Here is a 13,238-nt window from a genome sequence, read left to right on the forward strand (position 1 = left end):
AGACCAGCCAAAAACTGGGGACAAAACCCATTGTTTGCCAAGCTCTTTGATTTAATGTTCATTTCAAAGCAAAATTGTTGATTTAAAGAAAGAACCCGCAAAAAACCCAAACCAAAACCATCCATAAACTATGAAGCAAAGTTAATCTGCACATTAATGTCTGTCTGTGGTAACAGGGAGCTCAAAAGAGTAGTTTTGATGTGTAAATGTGTCCGCCCCCCCCCCACCCCCCCGCCGTGTTTCAAAGGGAGTGAATTCATGTGCCAGGCACACCGTTTTTTCAGGGCTAGCGCTGAATGTTTGTTTCTTCATGAGGGAAGGAAGGAAAGGAAGCCTGATGCAGTGTTTTACCTGTGGGGTGCAAATGGGATGGCAGGCAAGGGTGTGTGGGGGTGTGGCAGCAGAAGCAGGGTCTGGTTTCATTGTCTGCCTAGTCTTTGGAAACGCTGTTTAGGTCTGTAACTTTATGGGATTTATGCCTTTCCAGCAAACACTCAAGCGGGAGCGATACCCACCAACCACAGTTTGTTTTGTCTTGAGCCTGCCAGCCACATGTCTTCTGCAGATGATCGGGTGGTGGGGTGGGAACCAGTTGCAGCCCACCTGAGATACACCCAGGTTAGACACCCGATCGAGGTGGCTGTGGGTTTTTACCAGGGTTCCACACTGTTGTCAGCAAGTCAAGTTGTTGACTGGCAAGTCAAGTTGCCCCTGCCCCTGGAGAGGTGCCCTGCGTGGGCGCTGCTGCCATGGGTGGAGCAGTGGCCACCATGTTCCTTGTGATCCTTTGTAGGAAGGGTGTTCTTGGGGTTTTATGGTTATTTTCTCTTGATCATCTGAGTGCAGCTGTGTTTAACGAGCTGGAAAAGAAGTAGGTCAATAAAACATGTGTTTGTTGTTAGCAAAGTACCTGTTGGACCGTGTGTGCGCGCCTATAATTGACCATCTAAAGCTTCAAAGCTTAACACAAAGACAGTTTAATAGGGAATTCATACCTAAATAAATATTAAGCAGAAGCAGACAGCTGTCAGGCAGTATGCCCTCACAGGGTGAGACTGTGGGTATTTAATGCACAGACAAGTTATGATTTTAAGTCAGACCTATTTTAAATTTGCTCTTATTGAGATGTATTAAAAAAACAACATGCCAAAAATAGTTCAGAAGCCGTGTGCTTTAAAGACAACACAACTGATAACACAGCCATGGAAGTAGGTTAAATTTTAGAATTGTTAGAATTTAGAATGTGCATTTACTGAGTAAAGGAAATAAAGGAAAAAATTGGCAGCCATGAGCCAGCAGTGTGCCCTGGTGGCTAAGAGAGCCAATGGGATCCCGGGGGGCATCAGGAGGAGTGTGGCCAGCAGGTAAAAGGAGGTGATCCTCCCCCTCTACTCTGCCCTGGTCAGGCCCCACCTGGAGTATTGTGTCCAGTTCTGGGCTCCCTGGTATGAAAAAGACAGGGATCTCCTGGAGAGAGTACAGAGAAGGGCTACAAAGATGATTAAGGGCCGGAGCTTCTCCCCTATGAGGAAAGGCTGAGTGAGATGGGACTCTTCAGCCTGGAGAAAAGAAGGCTAAGAGGGGACCTTATGAATGTTTATAAATATCTTAAGTATGGGATGCAGGGGGAAATGTCCAGCCCCTTTTCAGTGGTCTGTGGAGACAGGACAAGGGGCAATGGCTGCAAGTTGGAGCACAGGAAGTTCTGCACCAACATGCGGAAGAACTTTTTCCCAGTGAGGGTGACAGAGCCCTGGGACAGGCTGCCCAGGGAGGTGGTGGAGTCTCCTTCTCTGGAGATATTCAAGACCCGTCTGGACGCCCATCTGTGCAATATGAGCTAGGGAGCTACTTTGGCAGGGGGGGTTGGACCCAATGATCTCTGAGGTCCTTTCCAACCCCTATGATTCTGTGATTCGATGATCTCATGACTCCAAAACCTAAAGCTTTATGATCAGTATCAATTAAATGAGTTGGAACCATTATGGAATAGTTTTGGTGGAATAAAACTAGATGTTGTCTTGGTCAAGAATTTTGTCCAAATTGTCTAGACTAAACTTTTCTAAAGTAGTATGAAGTCAAACCTGAAAACTGAATTTTATTGTTTCACCTAACCCAGCAACTAAACAAAGAACAGAAACATGCAGTGGAATGGCATTTTTAGTAATTTTACCATCATCAAAAATCCAATGTATTAAATATGAAGAAGAGTTATGTTGAGGATCTTACTCATCACAGACTTTGAGTTCTTTCTTTTCTCTGTGTCATAAAACAAACAAAAAAGGCTCCAAAAGCTGATGAGAAGATTAACGTAGGATTTATTATGATATAATTGTTCATCTGCTTTTAGACAAAAGACTTCTTATTCATTAAGTTGCTTGTTTGCCTAAGAAATGCAAAAAAGAGCTCCTGCTTTTTCAAAGGGGGCAGGCTGGTTAAAAGTAAATAGCAGTATTACAATTCTCAGATTGATTTCCTGCCTTATTCAGTCAGATGGAAAATGGATTAGGCTCCTCTTTTCCTTGGTAGCTTCAGGGTCAAAATACCTTCCCCAGTGTCTTTTGAGACCTGGTACCAAATTCAGCTTGCCAATGTGAAATCAGAGTTACTGGGATGCAGAGGCCTTGTGTCTTGATGGTATTCGAGAAATTGACTCCCAGTGAAACCCCTGACAGTTATTCTCAGACCCTCAAAACTTACAGATGCTGTTTTTTCTATACTGAGCAGTGTGAACCTGTGTGGCAGCAGTGTGTCCTGGCAGTCCACAGGGCAAAGGGCTGCCACTGCCCTGGCAGGTCTGGTGCTGTCAAGTGGCGTTCCCTTTCTGTCAACCATCCATCAGCTCCACAAAGAACTGAACCCTCAGTATGTAAAATCCACCACAAATTAGAAAAGTAGGACCTAACGCCCCCACCCCCCAAACAATCAAAACCAATCCTAGTGCCTTTCACCAAGAGGAAAGGCTGAGGTGCCTGGAGTTACCGGAGGAATCGGCTGTCGCTAATGAATCCACATGGAAACCATGGGAGCATCATTAGAGACAAAGAGGTGCTATGGGATTTGCCGGTGGGGACTTTCAGTGGAGCTCGTGGGAGTTAGGCTGCTGTTTGCTATTGAACTGTAATGGCAAATGAGACCCTGTTACCCTTGAATTCCTTTGACTATCCCAGGCCGACTAGACTTAGCACCGGTTTTTAGGTGTCTGCTTGGGTTTTGCATTATGCATGAGTGCCAGAGGGGGGATTAAATACAGCAGCTCTGCCATTTCAAATAGCTTTAGCCTGAAGTTGATGTGTCAGCTGTCAGTCCAGATGAACTTGGTATAAAAACTGGTACCAGTTATTACAAATAAATGGTAAAACCGTAGCTCCATTATTTTCAGAGAAGTAATGGTTTTGAGAATCTTTAACAAATCTGTTGCTGAGTGACATAACTCTCTCTTCGTTTATTGAAGTTTAATTTTGTAAAGAAATTTTGTAACACAGACCTGTGAAAGTCACAGGAAATAATTTCAGTGTGTATGTGCAGTTTCTGCAAAATCCATGTTGTGACTTCACCCCAAACATCCCCTCCTATTTTTCCCCCCCCTGTTTGTGTATCTTGTCTGTCTGACCTCAGAGCTGACCCAGCTGTGAGCAGGAGCTGGAGCCTCCTAAGATCCCTTCCAACTTGAATTATCCTGTGAAATTAAGGTCAGAGCTGGAGGAGAAAAGCTGAGGGCTTTGCATTAAAACCACATTGACTAGAGAAGGTTTGTTGTTTGTTTGATTGGGGTTTTTTTGTGCCTGGAGTGCCTTGATAATGTCTTCCTGTCCTTCCCGTAACCATCACTGCGGGTACACCGGGCTTACCTGGAAAGCTCTGATCCTTGGGAGACAGAGGAAGGGCGAAGGAGAAAATCCATGGCATTTATTTGATGTGGAAGTGCTTACACCCTATGGCAACAGATAGAAGGTTAGAATCAGTGTGACTAATGAGCTGTTTACTTGGCTTTTGTATGCCCTCCTCCCCGGAGCACGGCCTGTGTTTGTTTTGTTATGTATTGATCTCAGATTCCTGCAAATGCCATTGCTTTGTCCTTCACCTTCTGAGCAGTTTATGCGATTCCACTAATCCCGTCTCTTAGTGCTACAGGAAGGGTAGGGTATGGTAGCTAGGATGCAGAATGTTTTTAACCCGTTTCCTGTACGACATCGGCACGTTTTTAACCAGGAGCTCGTTTCTCTGAGTGCGGACTCAGACCCGGTCAGGAGGACTGAGGACCCCTTACAACACTCCCGTGGCAACTGCGGTCTGCTGTTACTGTTGTAGAAAACTATTTTTATTTGCAGTTTCCTGATGCCTGTACTCATGGTGCTGGAGATAAACTCAGAAAACGGGGGAAAAAAAAATCGGACTTGTGCTTCGTGTTGGATTTGGCAGGATGTGTCCATGTGCATGAGACACTTTGTGGGTTGGTTTCCCCCCCCTCCCCCCACAATTTGGTAGAAATAGCTTGTAACTCCTTTTGAGAAAATTGGTGGGGGAGACAACTGGTTTTATTTAATGAAATGGCCTCAGCTGAGATAAAATGGAGAAAAAGCTATACTTGAGTGGTGTTTTGTGCTGTGGTGTGGCACTGATGGGCTGAAAAGGCTGCACAGCCCCAAAATGTCAAAAGTGCTGTCACAGGTCACTTAGTACCGGGCCTCCAGCCTCAAACTCGTCACCCTTTGCTGGGGAGTTTGACCGGTCCAGCCTCGAAAGAGTGGGTTTCTCTGGTCCGCTGTCCGATTTATACATGATGCAGCTGAGTGTCTGGATCTGACTCTTTAGGAAAGAGTCCCCTGGAGTCTTGTAGGAGAAATGAATTTTGAGTGACTGAGAAGCAGCTAGAGGGTGTTTTCAGTTTAGACGTAAACTGCAGCGGCAGGGATGTGATGAGATGCCCACAGCCCTTGGCCAGTACAGGAGTGGGGACCTGGGAGTCTTACAGAAGGACCCTGTGATAGCTACAGCTCAGCTTCATTAAAGCTTTGGAAATCTGGGAGTATTTTCTGCAGTTAATATGAAGGAAAAACCGTGTTCTTTAGGTGTAAACGAGCCAGAGGAAGGCTGTGACCAAGTACCAGTCACCTTTGCTTCTCCTTTCTGTGCAAGGGGTGCTCGACTGAGGCAGCGGGCTGAGCCCAGCCGAGGCAGGAGTGCAGGCAAGGGGCAGTGGAAGCAGTTTTTCTGGGACTGGTTTGGTCTGGTGGGCGCGCTGTTGAGCTGAACACAGCCTGCCCGAGCATCACCCGGCAGGTTAGAAGGGAGCAGGAGAGAAGATAAGTAAACGTTCAATTTCAGGAAAAGGAGTAATACAGAACTCATTTTGTGGCTGGTGTTGGCAGGTGAGTTGGAATCACAACGAAGTAGGCGCATAAGTAGTTCGATGGTCCTCATGTTTTTGGCTTTTGTTTCACTCTGACTGTCAGCGGTAGTGCAGCAGAGAATGGGTCTGGAGCGAGGCCTGGGGGGGCTCCTGTGGGTGCTCTTGCTGTCTGGAGAGGAGCACGGAAGAGATTCCTAGCCTTTGCTTGCTAGCAGGACCCTTTGCCAGCCCTCTTCTGCCTTCCTGTCCACACGGGTAATTGGCTTGTTTTCCTTTATTCTTTTTTTTTTTTTTTTTTTAACCTGAGCATCCTCAGCTCTCGGAGCTCTTTAGCAGGCAGCAGCTGGTGCTTTCAAGACTGGTTCTGGAGGGTTCCTCTCTGTTTTGGGAAAGCGTATAAAGGGGACTGTTTCCCACTATTCTTCTGCTGGGGCTAAGGGCAGTCCCTTTCCCTGTGCTGCACCCAGGCGCTCCAGGGAGGCTTCTTGGCAGCTGTTGCCTCTCTGCATAATAAGAACTGGTGCTGACTGGCAGTCGGGTCCGCTTTCCCCACTCTCCCTTCACCTGAGGCTGTTATTACCAATTCTGGCAGCTCTTCCACCCTCCCCAAGCAGCTGCTTTTGGGGCACATCCCGCTGCCGCCTGCGATACCAGCTGGTCTCCTGGCTTGGCTGCTTCCAGCATGGCACTGGGCAGGGAGACAACAGGCACCCTCCCCGCCGGCAGGCTGGGTATGTCGGCCGGGGGACACATTGTGCTTTTATTAGGCAGCGCCTGTGCTCGGTGCCAGCCAAAGCACAGGCGAAAACAGCCCCTTCCCTCCTCTGCTGAATTAAGCGCAGTGCTTCCAGCCGGGGAGGCTCTTTCTTCGTCCCCGCAGCAGCAGCTGGTGTCTCACCTCCTGGGCACTCTCCTGCTGTTCAGCTTCTCTGGATGCAACAAAATTAAAAGAAAAAAAATATAAAAAGAGCAGCTAAACTAGCAATAAATCATTTATTTCAATAGTGACAGAATCCGATTTATTTTTCCAAAATGCTGACAGTTTCCACTGCTCAGCTCTGCTGCTTAGAGTTGTAACAGTTAATGAGAAATGGTTTGGAAACAACTACTGTGTTAATTGGTGAAGCAATTACTGTTTAGTTTTGATCATGGAAAATAACTGCATGCAAGGTATTTCTTTTTCTTCTCTTTTTTTCTTTTTTTTCTCTCTCTCCCCTTCCCCCCTCCCCTCCCCCCCAAATTTGGAATTAGGCTTCTCCAATTATGTGTTTCATATGCTTTGGAAGCAGATCTTTCAAATAAATGCTTACTGCTTGGTATTCTTATGCACATAACTTTGTTAAGGTGAATAGACTTACAGGACTTAAAAGGAATATTAATGCGGGTAAAATGACTCTGGAATAGCAGTGTGTAGAGGTTGAGGATCCTTCACTGTTAGGGCTCTCTTTCAAAAATAACTAAAAATGTAAGTATCTAGTTTCCATAAAGAAAAGCAGATGTGGGATATTTCTGTTTTCTACTGTTGCTGCAAACGGTAATCTTTCTCTAATGTGACGATCAAAAAGAAATGCCAAAGTCATCTTTGACAAAGCAGGGCAGGTCGAGTAAGTTTGGGAGCCAAATCCTGCTGTGTTACAGATTGCAAGTAACTCACCTGCGGTCAAGACTTACTCTGGATTTTGACCAAGACTGAAACTTGATCCTTTAAATCCAGCATGAAGTAATAAAATAATGGGAATTTGGGATCAATTTTCTGATTAATTTTCTAGTGTGTAAATACCTTGCCCCTGCCACCAAACCCTGCAGTCTCAGGAGCAGGTGTAAGATACACATGGCTTTAGCTGGGAGCCAACGCCCCCCCTCCCCCAAAAGCCTGTTTGCTCCCCCCCAGCCATGTGAATATCAAAGAGGAGAAGACACTGAAGGCAGAGGCAGCAATAGGATGTGTTCCCACATAGTCATCTCCCACCACCACATGCTCCCTGGGGAGTGGAGCAGCCAGGCATCTGCGGCTTTGCAGGGTGCAGCAAGCTTGTTGTACCTTAAACTCTTGTCTCAGTGAACACAACTGGTGAAATCCACATACGTTGAGGGAATGCCAGATGTAGGCAAATGTCATTTTAAACTGTCACCAGTTAGAGCGTTGCGGTGTGTAAAAAACCCAAATATCTCAATTCTAATAGATTTTCATTGCGTGAGAAGGGGTAGGGACCAGAGCAGGCACGAAATGTCTTCTTAGCTCTCTGTATGAATGAACAAGGCTCAAAAGATGCCAGTGATGGGGTTTCTTGCTTCTGGGGTTCCCTGTGCTGTGGGAGGGGTACCAAGCTCCTCTTCGTCCTGCAGAGTCCTTTTTGCAGAAGAAGGAATGAGAAGTTAACCCTCCTGAGGTAACAGCAGAGGTCAAGGGGACCAAGATGACAGTGGGAAGTATTGCAGACTTTTCTCATCCCTCTGTACATGAATACATGCTCCCAAGTAAATACTGCTTTGCTGAAATAAAGACACAGCTACTGGCGTAGTTCCTGAGGGCTTGAAGTGGTACAGAAAGCTGACTGGGGAGAAAAAACAACCATGGGTTTTGGGTTTTGTCTTTTTTTTTAGACAGTACACAGATCATCACGAAAGCCTTCCAGAGCTCAGTGGTGGAAGATGTATAGCAGATTTGTTGCATTTGCAGGAGAAAATTGGAAAGATAACAACTGAAGATGCTTGTGAAATAATTTCTTAGTGTTTGGGTGCAAATATTGTCTCCATGTCCCACCTAAGGGATTGAAACAAGAATAGAGCAGGTACTTTATGCAAATACACACAGATACTCTTGGCAGAAAGAGCTGAATGGTTATAGATGTGTTACAGATGGCAAGTGTCAGTCGGATGGACTATTAACTGGGTTTACACAGTTGATTCTTTTTCATCCATAAAAGGAAGACTTGTAAATAAAATCCTGTGTAGTGATGGAACCTGTATTAAGTTTACAATTGTGTTGTTACTAATAAGGGTACTAATCATGTGCTGTACGTTCCCCTTCAGCCCAACTCTGACAGCACTTGCGCCTTTCTGTGGTTGTGTGTCTGGTTAGTGAAGTGTGGGTATCAATTTACTTTATTGTAAGGAATAGTGACAGTGATCGTCCTTTGGATGACAGTGGACAGACTGGAGCAGATTTCAGTAAATTTGGGTAAGGTACGTCTCACCAGGCCGTAGTGCAATTTGTAATACAGCAGTGCATTCCTTTCCAGACTGATGCGGCAAGCTAGGAAACGGTGCTAAGGAAAAAGTCGAAATTTGCTCTTTATGGTGACGTAGGCATGGTAGAAGATGCATTGTCACATGTCCTCTTGTGTGTTACAGATCTCAATGCCACAGAGGCCCGGGGTCCCCAAACAAGCATTGCAAACCCGGGATCCATCCAGCCGCCACAGGTAGATGCGCCACTGCTGAACCCCCAGCCTCAGAGCGTGCAGGATACAGAAGATGGAGACAGAGTAGAGGAGAAGATTGTTTACCTCTGATGGCTCATTTTCTGATCTTATAGAGCACTTTGGAAATATAATTGTGTCTGCTTCTCTGAATGTCTGTAGCTGCTCTCTGTATGACCAAATGGCCTTAAGGGTAGTATTTAATGTTCAGTGCAAGATTTTCCCCATGATAAATATAACAATTAAGTTATTTTAAAGCCTTTGTTTTGTAATTTTTAATTTATGACATGATTTCAAATGCTTTGCAAGAAGCAGTGAGTAGCAGGGGAGACATAACATTGTAGAATTGTAAAGATGCCACTAAGAGCTGCAAGAGACTTCTTTCTAAAAGGGCAAGCTAAGAAAGATGAGCCTTCTACTGAGATTTCAGAGTATGGGTCAGTAACCTTTTTACAGTTGCTATATAACACGAGAAGACAGCGATCCAAGAACAATGTCTGTAGTCTGTGCTGAAATATGCTATGTACCCTTAACTATTGGGTCACTTTATTTATCCATCAGGTCATTTCATGTATCCCTTTGCTCAGGAATTGCTTGGAAGAGGATGCTTTTTTATTCCATGATTTAAAGTGTTTGTTCATGTCCTTATCATAATTTTGGTACTACTGCCAGCTTCTGTGCAGAGATGCTGTAAATCAGTTTGTCATTGTATTGTAACTGTGCCTCGTTTCACATGTGCACTCTTACACAGGTTATACCATTTCACTGGTCAAAAGAAAAGTAAGGGGAAAAATAGAAGACCTGTAGTTAACTGAACCCTTCTAAACTGTGCTGCTTTCCCATGTAGGAGCCAGATAGCTTCATGCATTTAGGTTCATGGCATCATCTGTGTGCTAGGCAGTAAGAAATGGGGATCTATTCTGTGCCTTTTTGTCTTTAAAATAAAGTATTTGTACACTTCTGTCAAACTGAATAAACATTCTGTGTATTTCTGCAAAACAGTAACTTTGATTCATTGTTGGGTCCTTCCAGAGGAGTTTGAAAACAGGAGGGAAAACCTCCTGGCCTGGTTTGCGCCCTGCCCTGCCACAGATGCGCCTGCCTTGGCCCAGCACAGCCAAAGCCAGGCTTCCAGGCACCTCAGCTGGCAAAACCAAGGATGTGCCTATTTGAGGAGGTACAGGCAGCCCCTCTGGACTGTCTGAGTGCTGCTTAGCATGGCAGATGCTACCAGCAGTGTCGCAGCAAGGATGCAGCTGCACAGCTCTTGGGTCAGAGCTGCCTCATCTCTGCTCCTGCCCGTTTGTCTCCATACACCCCAAGCATCACATGGTTTTCCTTTTACCTGGCATTATGCATTATCTCTTGCAGGGGGCCGAGCTTTGGATGGTAGACATTTGTCAGCAATGGTTTCATGACAGGAGAGATTCTCTTCCAGGGGCTGGTGAGCTTTTGGGAAGATTCAAAAGCAGAGCTTTCTGGGCTGCACCTTACTGGGCTACCAGACTAGCTGATCAGTTGTTATCTTGGGCTAACAACCAAGCAACTAACCTTCTCCATGAGCAGAAACTGATTCCCAGAAGGAATTAGTTGGTGTGCTGATGTCATCAGTGAAAGATTGGGCCTGCATGTGTATTTTCCAGTTTCTGTTTCCAGCCTTCAAGGCTCCTGCTCACCTGACAGCACTTCTTTAATATATCTCCTTATAAGGAAAAAAAAAACCAAACCCAAACCCCACAACCCACAACTTTTTAGAATTTCTAGAAACATTTTACCATCTTCACATTTCAGTTACACCAAAATTAAAACGGAAGTCCAACCTCTCTTAGGGGTCTTACGTTAAGGACAGTCCGCACCTGCTCACCAGTCAGCAATGAATTCAGGGTTACCATCTGGACAGCTTCTGGGCAAATTTCTGAATAGCCAGAGCAGTTCCTTGGGATGCAGTATGTCCCAGGATATGCGCATTACCCCAGGACCGGTGGGAAATTGGGAAAAAAAGGAGTCGTTTTCTCTGCAATTACTGTCTCTGCATTTTATTATGCCTTAGCTGAAACATCTGGTACTCGTTACTGTCAGATTGAAGCTGCTGGATGGATAGCTGGTGTCTCAGCCCGATGTGGGAATTCCCGTTTAAGCGTCTCGCCACTGGGAGAGGAAGGGAGGATACTGCTCCTCTCATCAGCTTTAATTGAGGGGCTGGGAGTCGAACAGCATCTGGCTGGGACTTCGGCTGTTGTGCAAATTCCTTGAATCCCCTAACATCAGGCAGCATCCTATTTTCCTCACCTGTGTTTACAGTAAAAATACTCACACCAGAGGAAGGCAAAGGCAGGAAACAGGTGGCCTCTAGATTTAGGTATTTTGGTTGTAGAAAATGTTTAAACTACAGGCCAGTGTGGTCTCGGCAGGTGCTCTTTATAACAAGATGTATTATGCACCCCTGAACTCTGTCCATTATTTAGGCATTTCTTAATGCTTAGCGGAATTCAGACACATCCTCAGTGAGACTCAGCCTCGTTTTAGGAGGCTGCATTTTCAGTCATCATCAGGAACATATTAATGATTTGTCTGGTTTTTAATCAGAAGGATGTATTCAGAAGTTTTTCCCTTTACCTTTATAACGTTATTTTTACGTTGGCTTATTTGCGAGGTCAATAGTTCATGTTTTCTTTCACTCACCTCATGTATTGTGCTTCTTTTTTCTTTTTCTTATTGTCTTGCTACTCATGGGTCTTGCCTCTGAAAGTTCAAAATCAAACTTCTTCATTTCAGTGTTTCAATTAAAGGAGCAGTTGCTGTACCACAAACCTCCACCGATCTGGTCTGGTCTTTCTTTTTGGGTTTTTTTTTTTTTCTTTTTCTTTTTTTTTAAACTTTCTTCCACCATTTAACAAAGGGGAGATTCTTTAATGCAACACCTAGGCTTTTCCCAGCATTTTCTCCTTTAACGTGGTTTGCTAGTAAAGCACTCATATCTAACAACATTTAAAGAATTTTTTTTTAAGGGAAACTCACAACAAAATTTTTTTTCACTGAATCTATAAAGATGGTAAAGAAGGAATTAATGAAGGGATGAACCTTACAGTGGACTGGATCCACAGCCTTGGACTTATGCATTCAGTCATTCGCAGAATGAGGCCATAATGGAGCAAAGCTTCTCCCGGCTGCTTTTTGAGTGTTAAGGAAAACACGACACTTTCAGCCTCATTTTTAAGAGATTTCTTTTTTTTACAAAGCTTATCCATGCTATTTTCAAATGACTAAATTAAATACAGTTAAGGTTTCGGCAAAACTCAATGTTTGTTTACCAAAGTGATTGAAAGAAAAGAAGTTTGTTAATGTTTGCCATGTAGAAAACATGAATCTTTTCACTTGGAGTACCCCATGGGCTGCGTTTAATTTACACACCATTCATTAAGGTTAAAAAAAAGATCTTTCGCTGCTCCTTAGCACATATGCTGAGGTAGAGTGCCGTAGCATCAATAGAGTCCTGTTCATGGTGTCATTCATTCAGAGACAAGCAAAGAGGCAGTGCTGTGGTAAGCTAGGTGTACAACTTGCTCTGATGGAATTTGGGAAACAGGGTAGACATTTGGTGACGAAAGGGGAAATACTGTAACTGCTCAGATGAATAGTCTGTTTGAAAAGAATTCCAACCCCAAATCCTTCCCATACAAGCCCTTTACAGTTTGCATTACAGGGGTAGAAACAGCACAGCCTGTGGAGCACACACATATTTGAAGAGGTTGGTTGTCGGCTCTTCGGGAACTGCAGTTGCTTCATGACTTTTTTTGCCAAGGTGAACAGATGAGTTTGCTTCTCATCCCTAGTTGAGATCTGTATGTTGGGGCACTGCAGAAACTGCTGCAAATATTCTTAATAATCATCTTAGTCATAAGGACAGCTGCATGTGAACCTCCGAAAAGGTTTTCCTGTCTCACTTGCTACTGAGTCCTGAGATCATAGAATCATAGGGGTTGGAAGGGACCTCAGAGATCATCAGGTCCAACCCCCCTGCCAAAGCAGCTCCCTAGCTCATATTGCACAGATGGGCGTCCAGACGGGTCTTGAATATCTCCAGAGAAGGAGACTCCACCACCTCCCTGGGCAGCCTGTCCCAGGGCTCCGTCACCCTCACTGGGAAAAAGTTCTTCCGCATGTTGGTGCAGAACTTCCTGTGCTCCAACTTGCAGCCATTGCCCCTTGTCCTGTCTCTACAGACCACTGAAAAGGGGCTGGACATTTCCCCCTGCATCCCATACTTAAGATATTTTTAAACATTAATTAGGCCCCCTCTTAGCCTTCTTTTCTCCAGGCTGAAGAGTCCCATCTCACTCAGCCTTTCCTCATAGGGGAGATGCTCCAGGCCCTTAATCATCTTTGTAGCCCTTCTCTGGACTCTCTCCAGGAGATCCCTGTCTTTTTTATCCCAGGGAGCCCAGAACTGGACACAATACTCC

General features: G+C 44.9%; 1 protein-coding gene across 1 annotated transcript in view; it reads left to right on the forward strand.

The window, feature by feature from the left end:
• Positions 1–8,868, forward strand: part of ARHGEF28 (Rho guanine nucleotide exchange factor 28) — a gene marked incomplete at its 3' end in the record, with an annotated part of 127,340 nt that extends 118,472 nt beyond the window's left edge. The window contains 1 exon segment of the mRNA XM_084278063.1: positions 8,708–8,868. Coding sequence (XP_084134189.1) covers positions 8,708–8,868 — 161 coding nt within the window.
• Between the last annotated feature and the right edge of the window lie 4,370 nt (positions 8,869–13,238).

Source organism: Gallinula chloropus (genome assembly GCF_964237585.1).
Source record: "Gallinula chloropus genome assembly, chromosome: Z".
Lineage (NCBI taxonomy): Eukaryota > Metazoa > Chordata > Aves > Gruiformes > Rallidae > Gallinula > Gallinula chloropus.